The sequence below is a fragment of the Rana temporaria genome, chromosome 3, assembly GCF_905171775.1.
Source record: "Rana temporaria chromosome 3, aRanTem1.1, whole genome shotgun sequence".
In the NCBI taxonomy this organism is placed as follows: domain Eukaryota; kingdom Metazoa; phylum Chordata; class Amphibia; order Anura; family Ranidae; genus Rana; species Rana temporaria.
Window position 1 is genome coordinate 467699680 of NC_053491.1, and position 20824 is coordinate 467720503.

General features: G+C 47.4%; 1 protein-coding gene across 1 annotated transcript; it reads left to right on the top strand.

The window, feature by feature from the left end:
* Positions 1–3246: 3246 nt before the first annotated feature.
* Positions 3247–18687, top strand: LOC120933605 (zona pellucida sperm-binding protein 3-like). Its single transcript, XM_040346899.1, has 8 exons — positions 3247–3746; positions 5718–5830; positions 6836–6939; positions 7021–7198; positions 7295–7415; positions 7496–7587; positions 16136–16269; positions 18442–18687. Exons 1-8 carry the CDS (start codon positions 3519–3521, stop codon positions 18669–18671), a joined length of 1200 nt encoding a protein of 399 aa, XP_040202833.1. The 5' UTR covers positions 3247–3518; the 3' UTR covers positions 18672–18687.
* Positions 18688–20824: the final 2137 nt, after the last annotated feature.

A 20824-nucleotide genomic window follows, 5' to 3' on the forward strand; every position in this document is an offset into this window, starting at 1 on the left:
TGGCAATGGAACTAAGACTTTATTTCGCCATTGAAAGTCTGAAATTTATTGAGGTGTTGGACTGTGCTTGTGAAGAAGGGGTTAAGGTCAGGTCGTTTACTAAAGATGTTGGCTGCACGTGCAACAGAGTGACGTGCTCAAGCGACGTGCCCAGAAAAGAACTCAAAGTGGGAGGAGTTACCCACCCCTGCGTGAGACATAGGTGAGATTGGCGCCAAGAGACGGTGTGATTTGCCCGTTCTGGAGAGAGGATCGTCCGCAAGTATGTCAGTGTATCCAACGCCATCCGAGAGGCTGAGGCCTATTATGTCTTTCACTGAAGCTAGCGCAAGTCCCGCTCCAACCGGAGCTTCGCTGATGGACACTGGGATCCGCATGAAGACGCGGGGGTGTTTTGTGCTCTACAAGAGTGGCAGCGTGGAGGCCCTCTGCGTGTCCTGCCTGAGATGTGAGGGGCTGGCAGTCTGGATCCAACACTCCAGAACCCTGCACTCTGTACATAATGTACTCAAGAACCCGGGACTTTGTACATAACTCCAGAACCCTGCACCCTGTGCATATCACATTCTTGAACTCCTCACTCTGTACATAACACACTCCAGAACCCTGCACTCTGGGAATAACACACTCCAGAACCCTGCATTCTACATAACTTCAGAACCCTGCACCCTGTGCATAACGCACTCCAGAACCCTGCACTCTGTACATAACGCACTCCAAAACACTGCACTCTCTACATAATGCTCTCCTGAACCCTGCACTCTGTATCTAGCACTCTCCTGAACCCTGCACTCAGTGCATAACACACTCCAGAACCCTGCTCCCTATGCAAAAGGCACTCCAGAAACCTGCAGTCTGTAACTAGTGTTCTCCTTCACTATGTACGTAAAGCACTCCAGAAACTGGCTCCCTAAAATTGGAACTTCCGCTTTAAGCACTCCAGGTATTCACAGCTCATTATATAGGCCCCCCACCATTCCTGTGCAGAGTTCCAGGCCTGAGTGGTCTATACCCTTGTGCCCATTATAACATAGAAATGGTTGGGGACTTTGAATGAGGCATGTAGACTGCCGCACCAGCACATGTGCTGGTGCGGCAGTCTACATGCCTCATTCAAAGTCCCCAACCATTTCTATGTCATATTACAGGGACGGAGATGCGATTTTGATATTTTTTTATATATTTACCCTAATGCGTCTTTTCCAATGCTTCTCACTACCATACCATTCTTAGGTGGAGGCGGGGACACATACCTGTCCTCCATCTACTCATTAGTATTTGTATGCCTCCTATTGAGGAAACTATATCAGTTTAGTTAGGACTACAGAAACGCAGAGAGCCGTGGAGTGGCCTGTAGCTTATCCATGCATTTGCAAATGTGTGCAACCAATCCTCTGTTTTTAACATACAGTTAGACAGTTGAAGGTGGCTTGCTGTTTGGGTGGTAAGTTTGAGCTTGGTTATTACGCATTTATTACTTTACTACTGTTTGCATCAAATCGCATCTCATTTAAAGTCCCAAACTTCTTTTCTTGTGCCCATTATAAGGAGTTCCCATCGCTTCTGTGCTGAATTCCCAGGTCTGAACACCTGTTTTGCCCATTATGAGGGGCTCCCGCCATCCGCAGAAGAATTTCTGGCTGTGCACACCTATTTAGTCTATTATCAGGGGGCTTCCATCATCCTTGCACTGAGTTCCCAGGTCTGCACACCTGTTGTGCCCATTATAAGGGGTTCCCACCATTCCTGTGCTGAGTTCCAGGTATTCACAGCCACTGTGCCCATTATGAAGGGCTCCCTACCATTCTTGTGCGGAGTTTCAGGTCTGAGCGGTCTGGACACTTGTTGTGCCATTACAAGGGGTTCCCACCACTCCTGTGCTGAGTTCCCGGGTCTGAACACCTGTTGTACCCATTATAAGGGACTTTCTGGACTTTCCAGAGTTTCTGGCTCTGCTGAGCTATGTTGCCCATTATCAGAGGCTCCCACCATCCCTGAACTGACTTCCTAGGTCTACTGAGCTGCTGGGTCCATCATGAGGGGCTCCCACCATCCTTGCATTGACTTCCCAGGTCTGCACAGCTGCTGGGTCCATTATGAGGAGCTTTCACCATCCCTGCTGAGATTTTCTATAATGGACAAAGTAACTGGAGGAGCTAGGACACAGAAAGGTTAGCAGGGAAAACCAACATTTCCAAGTGAACAGGAACAAAGTTGGAAACTATTAGCCAGATTCAGTAAGACCTGCCTAACGTTAGGCAGGCGTAGCGTATCTCATATACGCTACGCCGCCGTAAGTTAGAGAAGCAAGTGCTGTATTCGCTAAGCACTTGCGTCCTAAGTTACGGCGGCGTAGCGCAAATGGGCCGGCGTAAGCCCGCCTAATTCAAATTGTGTTGAGGTGGGCGTGTTTTATGTAAATAAACCATGACCCCACGTAAATTAGGTTTTGAACGAAAGGCGCATGCGCCGTCCGTGGACGTATCCCAGTGTGCATGCGTCGGATAGAATGCCTAAGATACGTCGAACACTGCCAACTACGTGAACGTAACTTACGCACAGCCCTATTCGCGTACAAATTATGCAAACAACGTAAAAAGATACGCTTGTTCTGACGTCCATACTTTGCATGGGCTGCACCACCTAGAGACCAGCTTTATCTTTACGCCGGCGTATGTCTTCCGTAAACGGCATAACTAATTGCGACGGGCGTACGTACGTTCGTGAATCGGCGTATCTTGCTCATTTGCATATTCGACGCGGAAAACAACGGAAGCGCCACCTAGCGGCCAGCGTAAATATGCACCCTAAGATACGACGGCGTAGGAGACTTACGCCGCTCGTATCTTAGCCTAATTTAAGCGTATCTGGTTTCCAGAATACGCTTAACGGCGTAGATTCAGAGTTAAAACGGCGTATCTAAAATTAGAGCCCACACACGATCGTTTTTAATGACATTAAAAAAAAATAATAATTTTTTACAACCTGAAAAATGGTCCTGTGTATGCGGCATAAGCTACTGAAATTCTCCTGTGTAGCTCCACTCACATGAGGTGACTGTCAGCAAGTGGTTAACTGTCTCAGCATCAAAAGATCAACTGTGTAGTTTAGCCAAATGCTGAATGAGGCAGCCATTTGGGTGTGGTGATGAATTGCCCCAGCTGGGGGTATTAGTGACTGGTGGGAGGGGTATAAAGGGAAGCTCTGTCTTCCTGCCTCATTGTGGTGTTGGTTTTGCAGGCAGGATGGGTCTAGGAGTGAGGAGCTGCTGTAGTTGGTTGTTGCTTTTGGCCCTGGTTTATGGACCAGGGTTTGGATGTAGTGGGGATGGAGCCTTGGTGAGACATAGGCGCCAATCAGACTGGTGGAGGAATAACCAGCGGGTTGTACCTGGCCAGAGCCAGGGGTCTTCTAGAGGGAGTTCTGGAGGGACTTACTCAGGCACTAATGCGGTATACGGGTTTGGGGCTTCTAGAGGTGGGGCTCAGAGGGGTTCAACAGGTGGACGTGCTGGTGGGATGCTCCGCCAGCAGCCCCCGACTGTAATTTCATCTAGTTCCCCCATTAGTGTCCAGTGTGAAGAGGACCGCATGGTGGTCAGTGTCATGATGGATTTTTATGGGAATGGAAAGCTGGTGAAATCTTCTGATCTGAGCCTGGGACCCCAAGGCTGCAAGCCCAACACACAAAGCGCTGATGAAGTTATCTTCCAGATTAGTCTCCAGGACTGTGGCAACACTGTGCAGGTAATTCCCTTCCCTTTCCATTCCATAATTGTATTTATTTTAGGAAACTAAAAACCTGGTTGTTATGGGTTACCGCAGTGCAGTCCTAAGGACTGTGTAGCTGATATTCCGTGGCTCTGCAAATTAGCAGGAGATGATTGGCCTCAAGACTTCACTTCACTTTCCACTGTTAAAAACCCTTGTTGCTCTTTTACTTCTGTGAGGGGGACCTGTGTGTATGCTGTTGACCTTGTTCACATGTACAATGGGGGGGGGGGGGGTGTAACAAAGCTGTGAAAAGTAGTCTAAGCACACAATGCTCTTGCTGAATGTTATCTTGTTGCTGGGTTCCTAAGTATGGGCCTAGTAGCTCAAGAACTTTTTTTTTTTTTTTTTGGGAACCCTTTTACTGGAAGATTGTTGCAATGGTCTGGCAAAAGGCTCTTTTTAAATGCTTTCCTTTCTATAAAAAAAAGTGTGTGTGTGTTATACTACCCCCTTCTTACTAGTATTTCTGGAAGCTGAGGGGGAGCCAGAACCGCTGACAGAAACAGGCTTTTTCAAATCTCACTGTGCCATTACATTACTTCCAGCAGCGCCTCTGTTCTGTGTTCCGCCTATCAGGGACGTCTTCTCATCTCGTCCGAGGATGAGAAGGCATCTGTGATAGGAGGAACACAGAACAGAGGCGCTGCTGGGAAGATTTGTGTTCCACCTATCACAGAACACGCTGAGAAGGAGCGTCTTTTAAATCATTGACGCACGCAGACTGTCACCGCACCGCCTATTCAGAAAAAAAGTGAGTGATGGCAGAGACCGTACCTGGCGTATAAGACGAACCCCGACTTTGGATGCATTTTTTTTGCATCCCGAAAGTCGTCTTATATGCCGGAAAATAAGTGGCTGCGTGTGTGGCTGCGGCTGCGTGTGTGGCTGCGGCTGCGTGTGTGGCTGCGGCTGCGTGTGTGGCTGCGGCTGCGTGTGTGGCTGCGGCTGCGTGTGTGGCTGCGTGTGTGTGTGTGGCTGCGTGTGTGGCTGCGTGTGTGTGTGTGGCTGCGTGTGTGTTATTGCTGCCATCTTGGATGTGATGTCAGCAGACTAGGTGCCATTACTTGGTATCCTGCATAATTTTATTTTTTCTCTTAGAGGGCTACAACTTACAAGGTGTAAGGAGGGAATTGCTAGAGTTAACCTGTTCTCAAATAAGTTTAAAAGTTATTGACCAATGCATCTGCTTTATTAAGTAGGTGACCGTGTCTTTAGAACCTGACACCATTTTAAAGCAGACCTGTTGGAGTCTAGAAATGTAATTGCCTGGATTTTTCTGAGTTGTTAGCCTGTTTTTATTAATCACGGAATGTTAATCCTCATAAGCATGATGGTTGGGTGACTAGGCTTTGGAAATGCAGACTATGGGTGTGTCACATGTTTAACTCATAAGTCGCCCTGCGGTATGTGTGTCAGGGTCGCAAATGCGACTGGGCCCTGGAGTTCTGCCACTTCAGGGGGGCCTGTTCAACCATCTGCCAGTGTGAGGGGCCCATCTGTCCATTCTGGCTGTGCTACTGAGGCCCGCCTGTCCATTTGTTATACGGAGCGGGTGTCTTTTGCCTGCTGGCCGCAGAGGGGAGGCAGAGCTGAGTCTGGACTGCCCTGCCTATCTCCACTCCAGAGAATCCATGTAGGGAGTCGGGGTTGGTCACGGCAAAAGAAAGCCAGCTGACACAAATCGTGTGAAGGGTAGGAGCTCTCCACTCTGAGGAGTCCCCCATTAGACCAAGGCTTTCCTGGAGGCATGGAATTCTTGAGGGGGCATAGATTGACTTGAGTGACAAATTGCCAGTGCAATCAATCCCAACCGCTTGCAGATTTCATCCCATGGACACCTCCCAAAATTGTAAGCCTGGGGGGCCCATCATGGCTTCTTGCACCAGGGCTCTGAAGGTTCTAGCTATTACCCCAGTGTATGTAATGTTCTGATCTTATCTACAGATGATGGAAGACTGGGTGATCTATGCTACCAACTTGACCTACAGCCCAACCTCCTCCATTCCAATCATCAGAACCAACCCAGCCGTGGTCCCCATAATGTGCTACTACTACCGGTGAGTCTACACTAGGATGAAATGCAGGTCCTAACAATGCATCTTTCCTGGTAAATATCTTGAGATAAAAAAAACATTTGCACAGATACACAGCCCCCCCTGTCAAGTTTTCTGCTACTGTCCCAATTTAAGGCATTCCCCCTTCACATTCTGTTTTGACAAATGAAACAGGAAATGAGAATCTCTTCAATGACTTTCCACTGCAAGTGCATCCATTGTGGTGATTGCCTCCTAGGCCTCTTTGACCATTCCAAAAAATGTTTGGGGGTTTCCCTTGGGTTCATTCCTGTTGGTCACTATTGTTGAAATGTTGCCTTGGCGTGTCTTCCAAGTATCGCTGCTCCAGCGCTGTGAGTGGCTGGAGCTGCGATGTTGTCGCTCCCACAAGACTTCTTTCTGGCAAGGTCAGCCGGGCCTTCAGCCGAGAATCCCCTGTGCACATGTGCTGCTGCAGTCAGAGGATCATTGCAAGGGGGATATCTCCTAAACTGTAAAGGTCTAGTGTCTATATCTATATCTCTTTTTTTTTTCTTAAGGTACGTTTTTATTTTAGGCTTACTTGTAGGTCAAAGTGTAAAAATGGACTATACAACCACTTTAAAATCTGGCCTATTGGTGGGTCCTGAGGACAGCAGTTGAGAACCACTGATCTAGATTATCCAAGTTCCTTGGTGCAAGAGTGGTCATATTAAAATAACCACTTCATATTCTCATGGCACCTAGTTTTTGAAAATTTAGGCGCTTGCTCACTTGACTCTAGAAGTATAAACCTAAGGTATGTTTTCTTGAATCTGGCATCACTATCTTGTGAAATGATCCGTTTTTTGAATTGCCATCATTCATATTGGTTATGTCGGTAAGTTGCAGGTTGACAATGGCAGCTAGCATGCTGCTGTCTTAACTTTTTTTTCCCTTGAAAAGTGACACTTGCCATTAATATGGATCTCTGAAATTAGTATTTCACCCCGGCTCATCACTGACACTTTATTCTGTTCTCCTGTATAGGCATGCCAATGTAAGCAGCAAAGCCATTGAGCCAACATGGGTTCCATTCAGCACCACAGTGTCCATAGAAGAGAGGCTGTCCTTCTCCTTGAGGCTAATGACTGGTGAGTTAAGAAAATAATTGGGAGGGGGGGGGGGGGGGGTCTTGTCTGAACTTTACATGTAATCTCCTGTCTTGTCTATAGAGGACTGGAGTGGCCCTAGAAGTTCTCCCATCTATCAGCTTGGAGATATTCTCTACATAGAGGCCTCTGTGGACACTCAGAACCATGTTGGACTGATCCTGTATGTTGACCGATGTGTGACCACCATATCTCCTGATTCCACCTCCAATCCCAGTTATGACCTTGTTGCAAACAATGGGTATGGGGTGTTTGTTTTCTTTTTTTTTTTTTTTCTCCGGGGGAAGGGTGGGGTGCTGCCATAATGGCCTTACTTTTAACTGACCATTTTCTACAGCTGTCTAGTTGATGGAATGCAAGATGACTCCTCTTCAGCCTTCATCACCCCGAGGGTTGAGCCAGACAAGCTCCAGTTCACAGTGGATGCTTTCCGATTTCTAGGAAATGATGCCTCTCTGGTGAGGACAGTTTGCATTGACTGGTACAGATGGGTGCCTTGTAAGAACCGATAACCTAATTTAAATACTTCCCAATCCAGATCTACATAACCTGTTACCTGAGAGCTGCTGCAACTACCCAGGTCCCTGATGCCATGACCAAGGCCTGTTCCTATAGCAAAGCCACACAAAGGTGAGGTTGCTTGTGGTTTCATGGATTACTGCACATTCAAACTTCTAGTTACTGATTGCAAGGTCCAGTTTCACAGAACAATGACTTTGTGGATCAATAACCTAGTGGATTTCTGAAATTGATGGTTTAAACAGCAGGTTTTGATGGGCAAGTGTACACAGGTCACCTGCTGTCATGTCTTGGCCAGCAATCATTGTACATGTGGGGGGGGGGACATCCATGGGATAACTCATGCCTGCTGCCAGCATGATCCATATGGGTATGGTGCAGTGTATCTGTTTGGAACGGAAACCTTGGTGGTTGCACTTCCCAACAGTAGGACTGGAGGTGCCTCATGCACACTGGCCACTTTTTTTTACAGCTTTGGTTACTGGCTGTAGAAAGATACCAAAAAAATCCCCAGCATGTTATCCTGTGTCATGCACATATAGGCTGTTGGCAGTTTTTGGTTGCAGGTTTTTTTGTTTTTTTTTTTTATCTGGGGGGGGCACCCAAGAACTAGAGTCTTGCCATTTTTACAGCTCAAAATGTGGCTAACCATGGGGTTTTGATCGCATAGCTTGAGTGTTTTTTCTTGCTAAAATTCCGACACTACATGTCTCTTATAACATCCAATGTGCATGAGGCCTTAGAGAGAAGGGCTGGTTGAATAAAAAAATAAAAGCCAGCAGCTACTGGCTTTTAATAAATGGACACTTACCTGTCCTGGAGTCCAGCCATGTTGGCAGAGTTCCCGGCGTGAAGCCAAAAGGCTACACTGCCGGGTTCCCCTGCCCACAATGGCGGCAGTGTAGCCTTTCGGTTTCACGCCAGGAACCCTACTGCACATGCCCCACTCCTTTCTCCTATTAGCCAGGGGAGAAGGAAGCCCCTCAGTGACATCACTGCCGTGTCAGTGTTGTGCCCCCTTTTGTCAATGTTAGACACCTGCAATGGCCATCTTGGTATATGCTGCCCTGGCCCACAAGGCAAATGCCTGGTGTGCCCTATGGCCAGTCTGAGCTTGGGGGAAGGGTTGGGAACAACCATTTGGACATAAGCTGCCTTCAGCTGTTCAGGTTTTAATGGCCTATGCAGTTTTATGGATTGGGGAATAGGGATGGTAAAGCGCAATATATGTAGGAAAGGGCAAACATCTGGGTGGGATAAGCCTATGTGCTTCTCTACTACTTTGTCTTGCTAATGTTTTGGACAGTAATTTTCAAATTCTGATTGACCACATTACAAGGATGAGGGAGTATGGACAATGTATAAGGTATCGCTGTTCTGTGTCAAAGATTTGCATGCTCGCAAATTGTGATCCACACTTTCTGGGCATCATGATTCACACTTATTGGGCATCAAGTGGCTCACTACTAAACCTATAATGTTTTGGGTAAAAAGCTCATGCATCTGTCTTGACTGACCCAGTAGCACATGTGTGCCACAACCTAGGAAAAATTGGTTGTTAAATTTGGGAACCCCCCCCCCCCTACTGAAGCACTGTTGGACATAGGGTGTTTTTCCCTGGATCGTCTTTCAGGACAGCCACCTTAGAGAGATCCCGGCTCCTCCCCTCTCAGGAAACACCGCCTTCAATCAGAGATTTAAGCCTCATCCTCCCACTGGCCCTTCAGTTATGGTGTTTCCTCCGGTGGGGAGACACCGCTGTGGAACCAGGAGCCGATGGCTGGGGAAGCTGAGGCTTATTTGGGCAATTTTTAGAAGATTGAGTTCTTCTGCCTAAAAAGTTTACTTTTTTATGGTTTGAATTTGGCGCTCAGGCCGGCTAGTGAGTCGTCGCCTGCAGCGCCGCATGTGCGTCCCAGCGTCTCTTTGGGGAAAAGAGTAAGCTGGGAGGTCCGGCGTTTTCTCTGCCTAGGGTGGCGCTGTGGGCTGTCTCAGGCCCCCCTGCTTTGCAGCCAGCTTGGAGCTCGCTGGTCCGGAGATGGGCGATGTCAGTTCCGGTTGGGGGCGGGACAGCCACACGAGGCCGCGTCTTCCGGTTCCGGACGCGGCCTAGGAAAGCGGACCACGCACGCTGGCTGGTGCAGTCTCTCCAGTCTGAGGTGTCGGCAAAGGAGACAACGGACCACCGCTCCGCTAAGCAGCAATGTCGGAGACAGGTCTCGAGGACAGCTCCATCCGAGGAAAGCGCCAGCCAGCCGCAGGTAAGTGAACCCTGGGGTGGTGTTCACCTGCCTATACCCTATTAGCTCCACGGGTGTTTTCCCTTCCTGGTGGTCGGTGGGGATAGGAGTTTCTGGGACCCTGGTGGTGGTTGGTCCTGGGGGGCACTCCTGGTGATCCCTGTGTTTATTGCTGGTGGGCCCCAGCTAATGTGCTGCTGTCTTTTGTTTGCTTCTCTTTTCAGAAAGCCTCAAGCAAATCAGCCCATGGCTCTAAAAGGAAGTGCCCTGTGTGCAGATCAACACTAGGGGAAACCTGGTTGAAAACGCTCTGTAAGCGTTGTATTGGGGATGTTTTAAGAGAACAGACAGCAGAACAGGGGGCAGATCTAGCGGCGTCAGTTAAGGAGCTTTCTAGTACCTTTCAGTCCTTTCAAGCTCTTTTTTTCCTCTTTTCAACTGCCCCAGCCCCAAAGCAGTGTCCCACCAGCACAGCAGGTTGTTTCACCTAATCCCACGGATTTTCTCCCTAGTAGTGGCGAGAAACCGGAGGGTCTAGCGGAGGACATTGAGGAAGAAGCGGGTAGCGCCATTTCTGATTCCCAGGAGGAATCAGATATAGAGGGGCTGGACGGGGAGTCCTCCAAAGCCTCAAGGTACAAACTTTCTCTAGAGGATGTGGAGGAACTTTTAGATGCCATCCACACCACTCTAGGTATCCAGGAGGAAAATAAAATGTTGTCATTACATGACCAAATGTATAAGGGTCTGGAGGAACAGAAAAAAAGTTTTTCCAGTCCATGATGTGTTGGTCAATGCCATTAAAAAAGAATGGCAGGACCCAGAGAGGAAACCTTTTTTCTCTAATGCACTAAAAAGGTTTCCCTTTGCAGGTGAAGATAGTTTAGTTTGGAATAAAACTCCAAAACTAGACGCAGCATTTTCTCAGGTATCCAGAAATACAGATCTGGCCTTCGAGGATATGGGGGTACTCTCTGACCCCATGGATAAGAGGATGGATTCCCTTTTGAAAAAGGCCTGGGAATCATCACAGACAAATCTCAAACCCGCCATGGCAGCCACGGTAGTGGCCCGTAATATGGAGTTTTGGCTCACGCAAATCAAGGCACATATCGAAGCTAATACAGCAAAGGATGTTATCCTTGCTTCTTTTCCCACGCTCCTTAAAGGGGTGGCCTATCTGGCAGATGCCTCGGCCGAATCAGTACGCATGTCCGCCAGATCTTCAGCCCTGACCAATTCAGCCAGGAGAGCCTTGTGGCTTAAGACGTGGCAGGGGGACAGTGCGTTTAAGATAAAACTCTGTGGCTTACCGGAGATTTATTATTTGGGCCTGGTCTGGAAGCCGTCCTGGATAGGACGGCTGATAAAAAGGCTTTTCCCCTTAAAAGGAAATTTGGGCAACAGACAAAAAGAAAATTTCAGTTTCCGAGGAAATCTGAGACCCCTAAAACAGGTCAACAAAAGAAATTTTGGGGACCTAAGGGGAAAGGGCGTGGGGCGGCGATTTTTCGCCCTCCTGAACAGCCCAAAAAGGCCCAGTGACACGGTAACAGTGGGAGGAAGGTTGGGGGCCTTTCTCCCACAGTGGGAGGTGATCACCACAAATCAATTTGTTTTGGGGATCATCAGACGGGGCTACAGGTTGGGAGTTCTCAAATCCCCCACCTCTCAGGTTTCTAATTACCAACCTACCAATATGCGGGGAAAAAGCCTCCGCTCTTCTATCCTCTTTACAGGAATTGGAAGAGCAGGAGGTGATTGTCCAGGTGCCAGGTCCGGAGACAAACAGAGGCTTTTACTCCCACATTTTTGTGGTCCGCAAGCCATCAGGGAAATTCAGGCTCATCCTGAATTTGAAGCCTCTGAATGTCTCCATCAAGTACAGGAGATTCAGAATGGATTTGATCTATTCGGTCAGAGCGTTACTCCCGCCAAACTGCTTCATGGCATCGATCGATCTAAAGGATGCATATCTGCATATTCCCATAGCCGAGGATCATCAAAAATATCTGAGGCTAGCAGTAAGGACTGGGAATCGGGTACTGCATTGGCAGTTCAAAGCTCTCCCCTTTGGGCTATCATCTTCTCCCCAAATCTTCACAAAAGTGATGGTAGAAGTTCTGGCCTTTCTGCGACTCAAAGGTCTTTCGATAGTTGCATATCTAGACGATCTTCTCCTCCTGTTTGCACCCTCAGCGGATCAGTTGGTTCAGGATCTTCAGGTAGCAAGAGACATCCTGGAGAAATTGGGATGGCTTCTGAACCTAGAAAAGTCCAGTTTAGTCCCAGCCCAGAGAGTCACCTTCCTGGGTTATGTGGTGGACTCAACGATTCAAAGGGTCTTTCTTCCCTCCGAAAAGGTCCTAAAGGTGGACAAGACCATGTTGCGGTTGCAGAGCAACAGTCAGGTTTCAGTCAGGGAGGCCATGTCAGGATTGGGATTACTAACATCCACACTTCCGGCAGTACATTGGGCGGGACTGCACTTTCGTCCTCTTCAGTTATTTATTCTGAAGGTTTGGGACCACAGTCAGACCTCCTTGGATGCCTTAATCTCCATCCCAAATCAGGTCAAAAGGTCACTCTGGTGGTGGAGAAAGGGAGCAAATCTGTCTCGAGTGGATCCTGCCAGTGACCAAGACAGTCACAACAGATGCCAGCGGTTCAGGTTGGGGAGCACACTTGGGTCCCAAGTGGGTCCAGGGGACCTGGAGGAAAGAGGACGCTCTAAGATCCTCCAACTGGAGGGAGCTGAGAGCAGTAGAACTAGCGCTCAGAGCCTTTCAGGGGGAACTTCAGGGACAACATGTGAGAATCCGTTCGGACAATTCCCCAACAGTAGCCTACATCAACAGGCAGGGGGGTACAAGAAGTTGCTCCCTATGGCTTCTGGCAGAAGCCATCCTGAAGTGGGCAGAACTCAATGTATTGTCCCTGTCTGCAACCCACTTGAAGGGAGATCGGAACCAGACAGCGGACTTCCTCAGCCGAACAACTCTGAAGGAAGGCGATTGGATCTTAAAGCAGGAGGTATTCAACATGATTGTTCAGAGATGGGGAACACCATGCATAGACCTCTTTGCCTCGAAACACAATACCAAGACAAGTCTTTTCTTCTCCCTAAACAGATGGGACGGAGCGCTAGGAATAGACGCACTCGCCCAGACTTGGGCATTTTCAAGGTGCTATGCCTTCCCCCCCTCCGGTCCTGATTCCGGCTGTTTTGAGGAAGTTGCAAGGGGAGAATACGATCCTCATCTTGATCGCTCCTTATTGGCCGAGGAGACCGTGGTTCTCCATTCTAAGGAACCTGGCAATAGAACCTCCTTGGATCCTTCCGGCCCAGACCGACCTTCTTTCTCAGGGTCCATTCTGCTGCCCTCACATAGACAGGTGGAACCTGGCAGCCTGGCTTCTGAGGAGTCATTGTTGAGGGGCAGGGGTTTTTCTGAGCGTCTAATTAAGACTCTCCTAAATTGTAGGAAAGTAGCAACTCAAAACATCTACTGTAAGGTGTGGAGACGTTTTAACATATGGTGCTCAGAAGGCTCCTTTGACGTTCATAGTTCAGTGGCAGTGCTAGAATTCCTACAGTCAGGTGCAGACAAAGACTTAGCACATTGAAAGGACAAGTTTCTGCGTTGAGCGTTTTTCTAGAAAAACAACTAGCGTTAGACCCTTGAAGAACCTTGCTACCCAAGGGTCTAAGTAGACAGAGGCCAGTTAGAACCTCTTCGCTTCCAGTTTGGAACCTCTCTTTGGTTTTACAGGCTCTTACAAAAGAGCCTTTTGAACCACTAGAATCCTGTTCTTTGAAACGAATTACCCTCAAAACTGTGTTTTTGGTGGCAATTACCACGGCAAGACGAGTCAGCGAACTCTAAGCCCTTTCCATCAGGGCCCCTTATTTTCAAGTTTTTCCGGATAGGGTTATTTTCAAAACCGTTCCGGCCTTCTTGCCAAAGGTGGCTTCAAGATTTCATAGGAGCCAAGAAATCATCTTACCTACTTTTTGTTCTAATCCTGTGAGGGAACAGGAACGTTCATTCCATAATTTAGATGTTAGGAGGTGCATTCTCCAGTACTTAGAATGCACTAGACAATTTAGAAAGTCAGAGTCCCTTTTTGTATTTTCAGGATCTAAGAAAGGATCCAGGGCGTCCAGACGGACTATAGCCAGATGGCTTAAATCGGCTATTGTTCAAGCTTATGAGTTAGGAGGGTCAGACCCCCCCAGATGGGATCAGGGCACATTCCACTAGAGCGGCTGCAGCTTCACAAGCGGAATGGGCTGGTGCTTCTCCTGAGCAAATTTGTAAGGCTGCAACGTGGTCCAGCTTCAACACGTTTGTCAAGCACTACAGATTGGATCTGCTGTCAGCAAAGGACCAAGCCTTGGGTCGTAAAGTTCTGCAAGCAGTAGTCTCACCCTAAGGTAAGGTGCTCGCTTATCCTCTCTAAGGTGGCTGTCCTGAAAGACGATCCAGGGAAATATGGAGTTACTTACCGGTAACGTCCTTTTCCAGGAGTCTTTCAGGACAGCACCGGTACCCACCCAGGTACTGGACGTCTGAGGACTCATCACATAAGACCGTCAGGTAAGATTGTAATGTTTGTGTTGTATGACGTGTTCTTGTGTCTCCCCAGTTGGCCGGAGGTGCTCGTGATAAACTGAAGGGCCAGTGGGAGGATGAGGCTTAAATCTCTGATTGAAGGCGGTGTTTCCTGAGAGGGGAGGAGCCGGGATCTCTCTAAGGTGGCTGTCCTGAAAGACTCCTGGAAAAGGACGTTACCGGTAAGTAACTCCATATTTTCTTCTCAGTGAGGGATAAATCTTTAATCCTTGGAATATAGTAAAACTACATTTTGCTTACTCCCCCATTGGTGTAAGAGCATACACTAGCTCTGTTTCATGATAAAAATAATGCCTTCAGTTCCTTAACCCTGGTGATAATTCATCTGCAATGGTGTCTGATGCCTGCCTCCAACCCAGAAGTCTATGCACAGGTGGCAGTTCTACACCTGTCATCTCAAAGTGTAGCCTTTGGGTGATCTGCCAGAGCACATGCTCACTGCTGTGATGTGCATGCAGCTCCACAGATGTCACTTGATCAGAATCTTGTAGATCACATGAGCACTGCTTGGTGGACCATTTTCAGGAACGTAGAGCATGCATGGGGCATATCTAATGGGGCTTTGACTTTCTGCTCAAGACTGGAATTCTTGAATGTGTCTTTACTGTATATTTTATCCACCCCCCCCTAGGCAGAGGATTGGCTTAGTTCTATTCCCTGGATCGTATCATGATGGGCTTACATTTTTCAGTGTCATGGCAGATGCACATGTGCTCATACACCTAGCCTTGTTCCCAGTATCCAAGAGCCTACAAGTTGGCTCAATGCCTTGCCACTTGTGTTGCATCACAAATGTGGTGGTTTTCATTGTTCTAGCTGTGCTGGTTTCAGATTTAATCTGCTAGTTTCACTGCAGAACTCGGATCCAGGGATTGTCAATTATCTCAAGGCAGCTGAGACTATGGTCCATTCTCGCTACCAAAACAATTGGTAACACTACATTGAAGGACTGAAATCCTGCTGCGCCCACAAAGTCCAAACTTCAGGTGTGTGTTTTGAGCACAAGTGCCTTTCAAGAAAGCACATGTACAGGGCCGTCTGATGTTTGCTAATGAACATCTGAATGATTCAGAGAACTGGGTGAAGTGTTGTGGCCAGACCAAAATCCAGCTCCTTGGCATCAACTTGCCATGTTTGGAGGAATGCTGCTTATGATCCCAAGAACATCATCCCCACTGTCAAATATGGAGGTGGAAACTGATGTAATGGAAGTGTTCCTGACACACAAAGGGACAATGGACAATGTTCTGTCAAAATCTTGTGTGAGAACCTTCCCTCGGCGTTGAAAACAGGTCATGGATGGGGTATTTCGGCATGACAATGATCCAAAATGCATGACCAAGGAAACAAGGTGTCTCAAGCACATTAAGGTCCTAGAGTGCCCTAGTCTCCAGACTTTAATCCCATAGAAAATATGTGGAGGGAGCTGAAAGTTCAAGTTGCCAAATGTCAGCCTTGACCGTAATGACTTTAAGAGGATCTGCAAAGAGTGGGACAAAATCCCTCCTGAGATTTGTGCAAACCTGTGGGCCAACTACAAGAAACATCTGCCCTCGGTACTTGGTGGCAAAACCCTTGTTCGCAAGGGGATCAAAAATTTCACAAATTTTTTACTGTCTGAAATAATCAGTCTGCATTTTAATGGTGTTTTTGTCAGGGGATCAAATGCATCCACCCCCACCCACCCCCCCCCCCCCCCACTGTACGATTCTACAGCATTGTTTTTTCACTAAAACTTCAAGTCTTCTAAATGTAGACTTGTCTAACAATTGTCTTCTCTAGTTGGTCTGCAGTTGAGGGCCCCAGCAGTATCTGCCAGTGTTGTGGTACAGGCACCTGCAGCAACCCTACTGCTCTGGTTTCTGGAGGAAGGGGCAGATTTGGAAGACCAAGAGGCAGGAGAGAAGTCTTGAATGGTGAGTTTAACTTGCAGCCATGTTGTGAATGTAGGTGATCGCTAGAGATGTCTCCTAAAGGTGATCTTCAGTAAACGCATTAAACTTTTGACATAACATTTTAAATTGGCATTTTGCTCCAATTAAGGGGTTAGTCTACCTAAAGCAATGTTTCCCCTTGGACAGTAGTTAATTTTTTATTCCCCCCCCCCCTGTTCAGTTTGTTGGTCTTGGTGACCTGTGAGGGGGAGAAATGTGTCAGAACAGGACTAGAGGGAACTCTATTGGGGATGTCAGACTACTTTTGATACAGGAATGGAAGAAACCAATGGGGTACAGATTGTGGCTGGATCCCTGCCAAGGGGTTTCAAGTAATGCATTTGCGTCAGGAATTTCCTGAACAACTTTTAATTTTGCCCAAAGCAGAAATCTTTGAATAACACAGATCAATATTGAATAGGTTATAAAGGGTGTTTTTTAAATAACACGCCTATACTTGCCTTCTCTGTGCAAGGAAGGGTTTTGCAGAGTGGCCCTGATTCTCCTCTGAGGTCCCTCCATTATGCTCATTTTGAGTGCCCCCCCACAGAAGCGCTTTCCCTAGTGGCACTCATGCAGGCCTGCTCCCAAGTCCTGCTGCATCCATTGACGGCAAGACTCAGTCCCAGCTCCCACATCATTTGATTGAAAGCAGGGGAGCCATTGGCTCCTCTTGCTGTCAATCTATCCAATGAGGACCTGAGACAGCGGCTGGAGCTGCTGTGCATGTTCCTGGAAAGACCGGGTTCAGGTAAGTAAAAGCGGCAGGAAGGTAAAACCTTTGAGGGTTTGTAACCCCCTTAATATTCACTAGACATGCATTCACAAATTTGTAGATGGGCAGAGACCACAATCTTGCATAAAATAACAAGATCGTATGCAACACTCGCTAAGGTATATTGGTGCATATAAACTAAAGGACCAATTTCTCCCCATGGACAAACTAACCGTGTAATTATCAGACTATGGTCTGTTTTACGAAGCCCAACAGTAATTCCCCTGCACAAGGATTGGGTGTTAAACTATAAAGGTACATTACTATAGCTCCAAACATTCAAAATGGGATAAACTAAGGAAATCTAAATGGTTATTATATTGGGAAGAACAATCTAAGTATCACAAGAAATCCACAATGGTTACAGTGTAACAAAGTAAGCAATGACTCATAAAAAGATCGCCGTTTTATAAAATGGCAGCTGGCTTGCAAGTCTCCTAAAAGGGCTGTCTTTCCAAAATGGTATCTTGTTGAGCTGTGGCTTGGCTTCCCTGAGGTTGAAGTGTCTGTCTGGAGGCTGAAGAGTGTTTCCCTATGGCTTCCTATCATTGTCCTAAATACTGTCTGAACTATAAGCTAATTTTAATGTCTAGCCCAGAACGTAGAGTGCTTCATGTTGCTAAATATTAATTCATTGTTGGAGCATTGCCTCTTGGCCACAAAGTGTCCTTTCAGGACAAAGGATGTTTGTTCTAAATTCTTAAATTGCTATGCATCTTTCTTCACCAGGGTTCTGATGGCTTTTAAATTCGAGTTTAAGAATTGGAGAATCTCTCTCGTACAGATTAACATGGCTGACCAGTAGCGGCGCTACCAAGGTTACACTTGGTGGCTGGGCCCTGGTGCTCTGCCATTGTGCTGGAGCCCCAAGATGCTGGATCATAGGACTTGGTTCACACGGCTAACAACCAAGTCGTGTGATGTAAAGGGCCCTATAAACTGATGGAAGGGGCCCCAGCAGTAGTCAGGGGGGACCTTCTTGGTTTCTTGCACCAGGGCCCTCAAGGTTCTAGTTGAGCCTCTGTGGCTGACAATCTTTCACTAAGACAAGTGGAAGATCCAAAACCTGGATGGTAAGGCTAGAATCCTGATGGCTTTATATTTGTCACTAGTGGAAGCTTTCCCACTTCTAACATGACTAGATTGGGGAGGGAATCTCCAACTGCTCATACCACAACCTAGGAAGTTGCATTATCTTCCCAGTTCTGTCCACTATTGACTGAAGAAACTATTTTAGGATTTGAGGGTCTAAAATGGGTGTTAACTTCTAGACGTGTGTGTGTGTGTGTGTAAAAGCTAGATTGTTGACTGCAAGTTCTTACATTTCTGTACAATTCCATGCAGTTTGTCTGTTGACCTCTCACTTTTCTCCTGTTAAGAACCCCACACAGAAGAGGGACAAACTGGGACCACTCTGGGACCTCTGCTTGTGATTGGACCTTCACAAAGGAATGTTGCGGCTGCAGTGACGAGGGAAGAGTCTGCCCCTGCGGAGCTCTGGGTGTTGGTGGCTGTCGGATGTCTTAGTCTTCTTGTTGTCATGGTGTGTGCAGTGTTCATTGGGAAATCTCTGAAAAAGCCACAGTATGTGCTGTCTATGAAAAAATAAACAAATTTTCATCCTGTCTATTGCTTTTAATTTTAGAGGACAGAATTGGGGGGGGGGGGGTGCTATATCACAAATCTTGTATGTAGCATTACCCCCAAATGAGCTGCTGGTTTCGATTTTAGACTTTGGGATTTGTTTGTCTAGGATAGAAAGTCTTTAGTAATTGCAATGTCCACACAAGATGTAAAACCTTCAACTGTTCAGTTTATTTTTGCTGCATAAACTTGTGAAGAGAGTATAGAGAGAAGGGGAAGGTTCAGGTACAGAATGCACAAAGGTATTCAAAGTTCCAATATTCGCCACTCACGAGTGAGTATTGCTCACCCAGATAGACCCCCTCTCACATGGCCTAGCAGCCGGAATGATGCACAGAGAGTAGAGAAACAGTTTCTGCCACAGACTGTCTGAGAACACAAAATGGATAGTCAGGAATCCTCTGCCACAGGATTTAAAGTCCTGAACTTCCTGCCTTGCGGCAAAAGAGCCTTTAAGCCAATCCGGCGGACTGTAAGACCATTTGCATAGTGGATCCCTGTTCCTTAACAAGGTTACCAGGCCTATCCTGAGACATCGGCTTGTCTCCTCCAGGGCAGGTCCTCCCCTTGTTTCCTTTGCTAAGAAGCTTCCTTCACTTAGATGGACAGCTTGGGATCCCTTGTAGCATAGCTGGACCTACTTCTGAGGAACACTGCCTCAGACCAATGTGGTCCCGAGACTGTAATCGCACACCCACCTCGCGCCAGGAGGTCCACGAGGCAAAGGACCCCAGAAAATGGTGTCTGCCCCTTAAGTATCCCCTCCCTGCATGCTCAGCTGGGCTCCACTCCCACTGGGCTGCTGCCAAGAAGGGGCACTCAACACACTATTGTTTGCCTGAGTTCAACATAGGCCTGAAGTGGTAATGACACCTACAGGCAACAAGGGAAAACTTCACACCCATAGCCAGAACAGAGGCTAATTTAAATAGAATTAACAGTCTGAGCCCAACTATTGGCTCAGACACTGCTAAATTTACAATGGCACCCAACTCGTTGGGAGACCAGCGCTACATTTAAATTTTATAAAGGTCAAAAGTTCCTCCACCCCTGAAGGGAATGTACTCTAGATTGGGAATGGAAATTGAAGGGTACTAGATCAAAGATCTGACCAACTAGTAAAAACTAACTTTTGTTAATCACCCCATCCTTCATAGTATGGGTTCATCCCAAGGTGGACTTTGCCCTTTCTACTTTATTTAGGGTAAAAGTGTCACCTGAAACCAAAGCCTGCAATGTCACCGGTGTCCGCTGTTGCAGGAAGCATCCTCTTCAGTTTCCTTCTGGGGCCGTGGACTCCGGCTCTGACTGGCCGGACTCGCAGGACTTCACTTCCGCACATGCATGCGGGAGCCGTCGGTCACGGCATGACCCCAGCTATAAACGGCACAGCATGCCCTTTCTAAAGTGCACCTGCGCTGAATAAATGATCGCACAGGGAATTGGAAATATCTCCTAAACCATGTAGGTTTTAGGAAATATTTGTTGCACCTACAGCTAAGCCTTAATCTAGGCTTAACTGTAGGTGAAAGTGGTTGTACAGGGTAGGGTGTACAACCACTTGTCTACCAGCCGCCATCAATTGACGGCGGCATATTGGCTCAGTTGTTCTGACATGACGTTCTCGTCTTTTAAAGCTGCTAGGGGGCGTGCACCCGCCGCTTTACTGGGAACACGGTGCCCGCGATTGCCCAGTAACTGTGCAGGGACGTGGATCTGTGTGTGTAAACACAGAGCTCCACGTCCTGTCGGAGAGGAGACCGATGCTGTGTCCCTTGTACATAGGGACACAGATCTGTCACCTCCCCAGTCAGTCCCCTCCCCCTACAGTTAGAACACTCACTAGGCTACACATTTAACCCCTTTCTCGCCCCCTAGTGTTAACCCCTTCCCTGCCAGTCACATTTATACAGTAATTGGTGCATATTTATAGCACTGTTCACTGTATAAATGTGAATGGTCCCAAAAATGTGTCAAGTGTCTGCCATAATGTCGCAGTCCCAATAAAAAAATTGCAGATCGCCATTACTAGTAATAAAAAAAAATCATTATGTCCCCTATTTTGTAGGCGCTATAACTTTTGCGCAAACAAGTCACTATACGCTTATTTTAACGGGA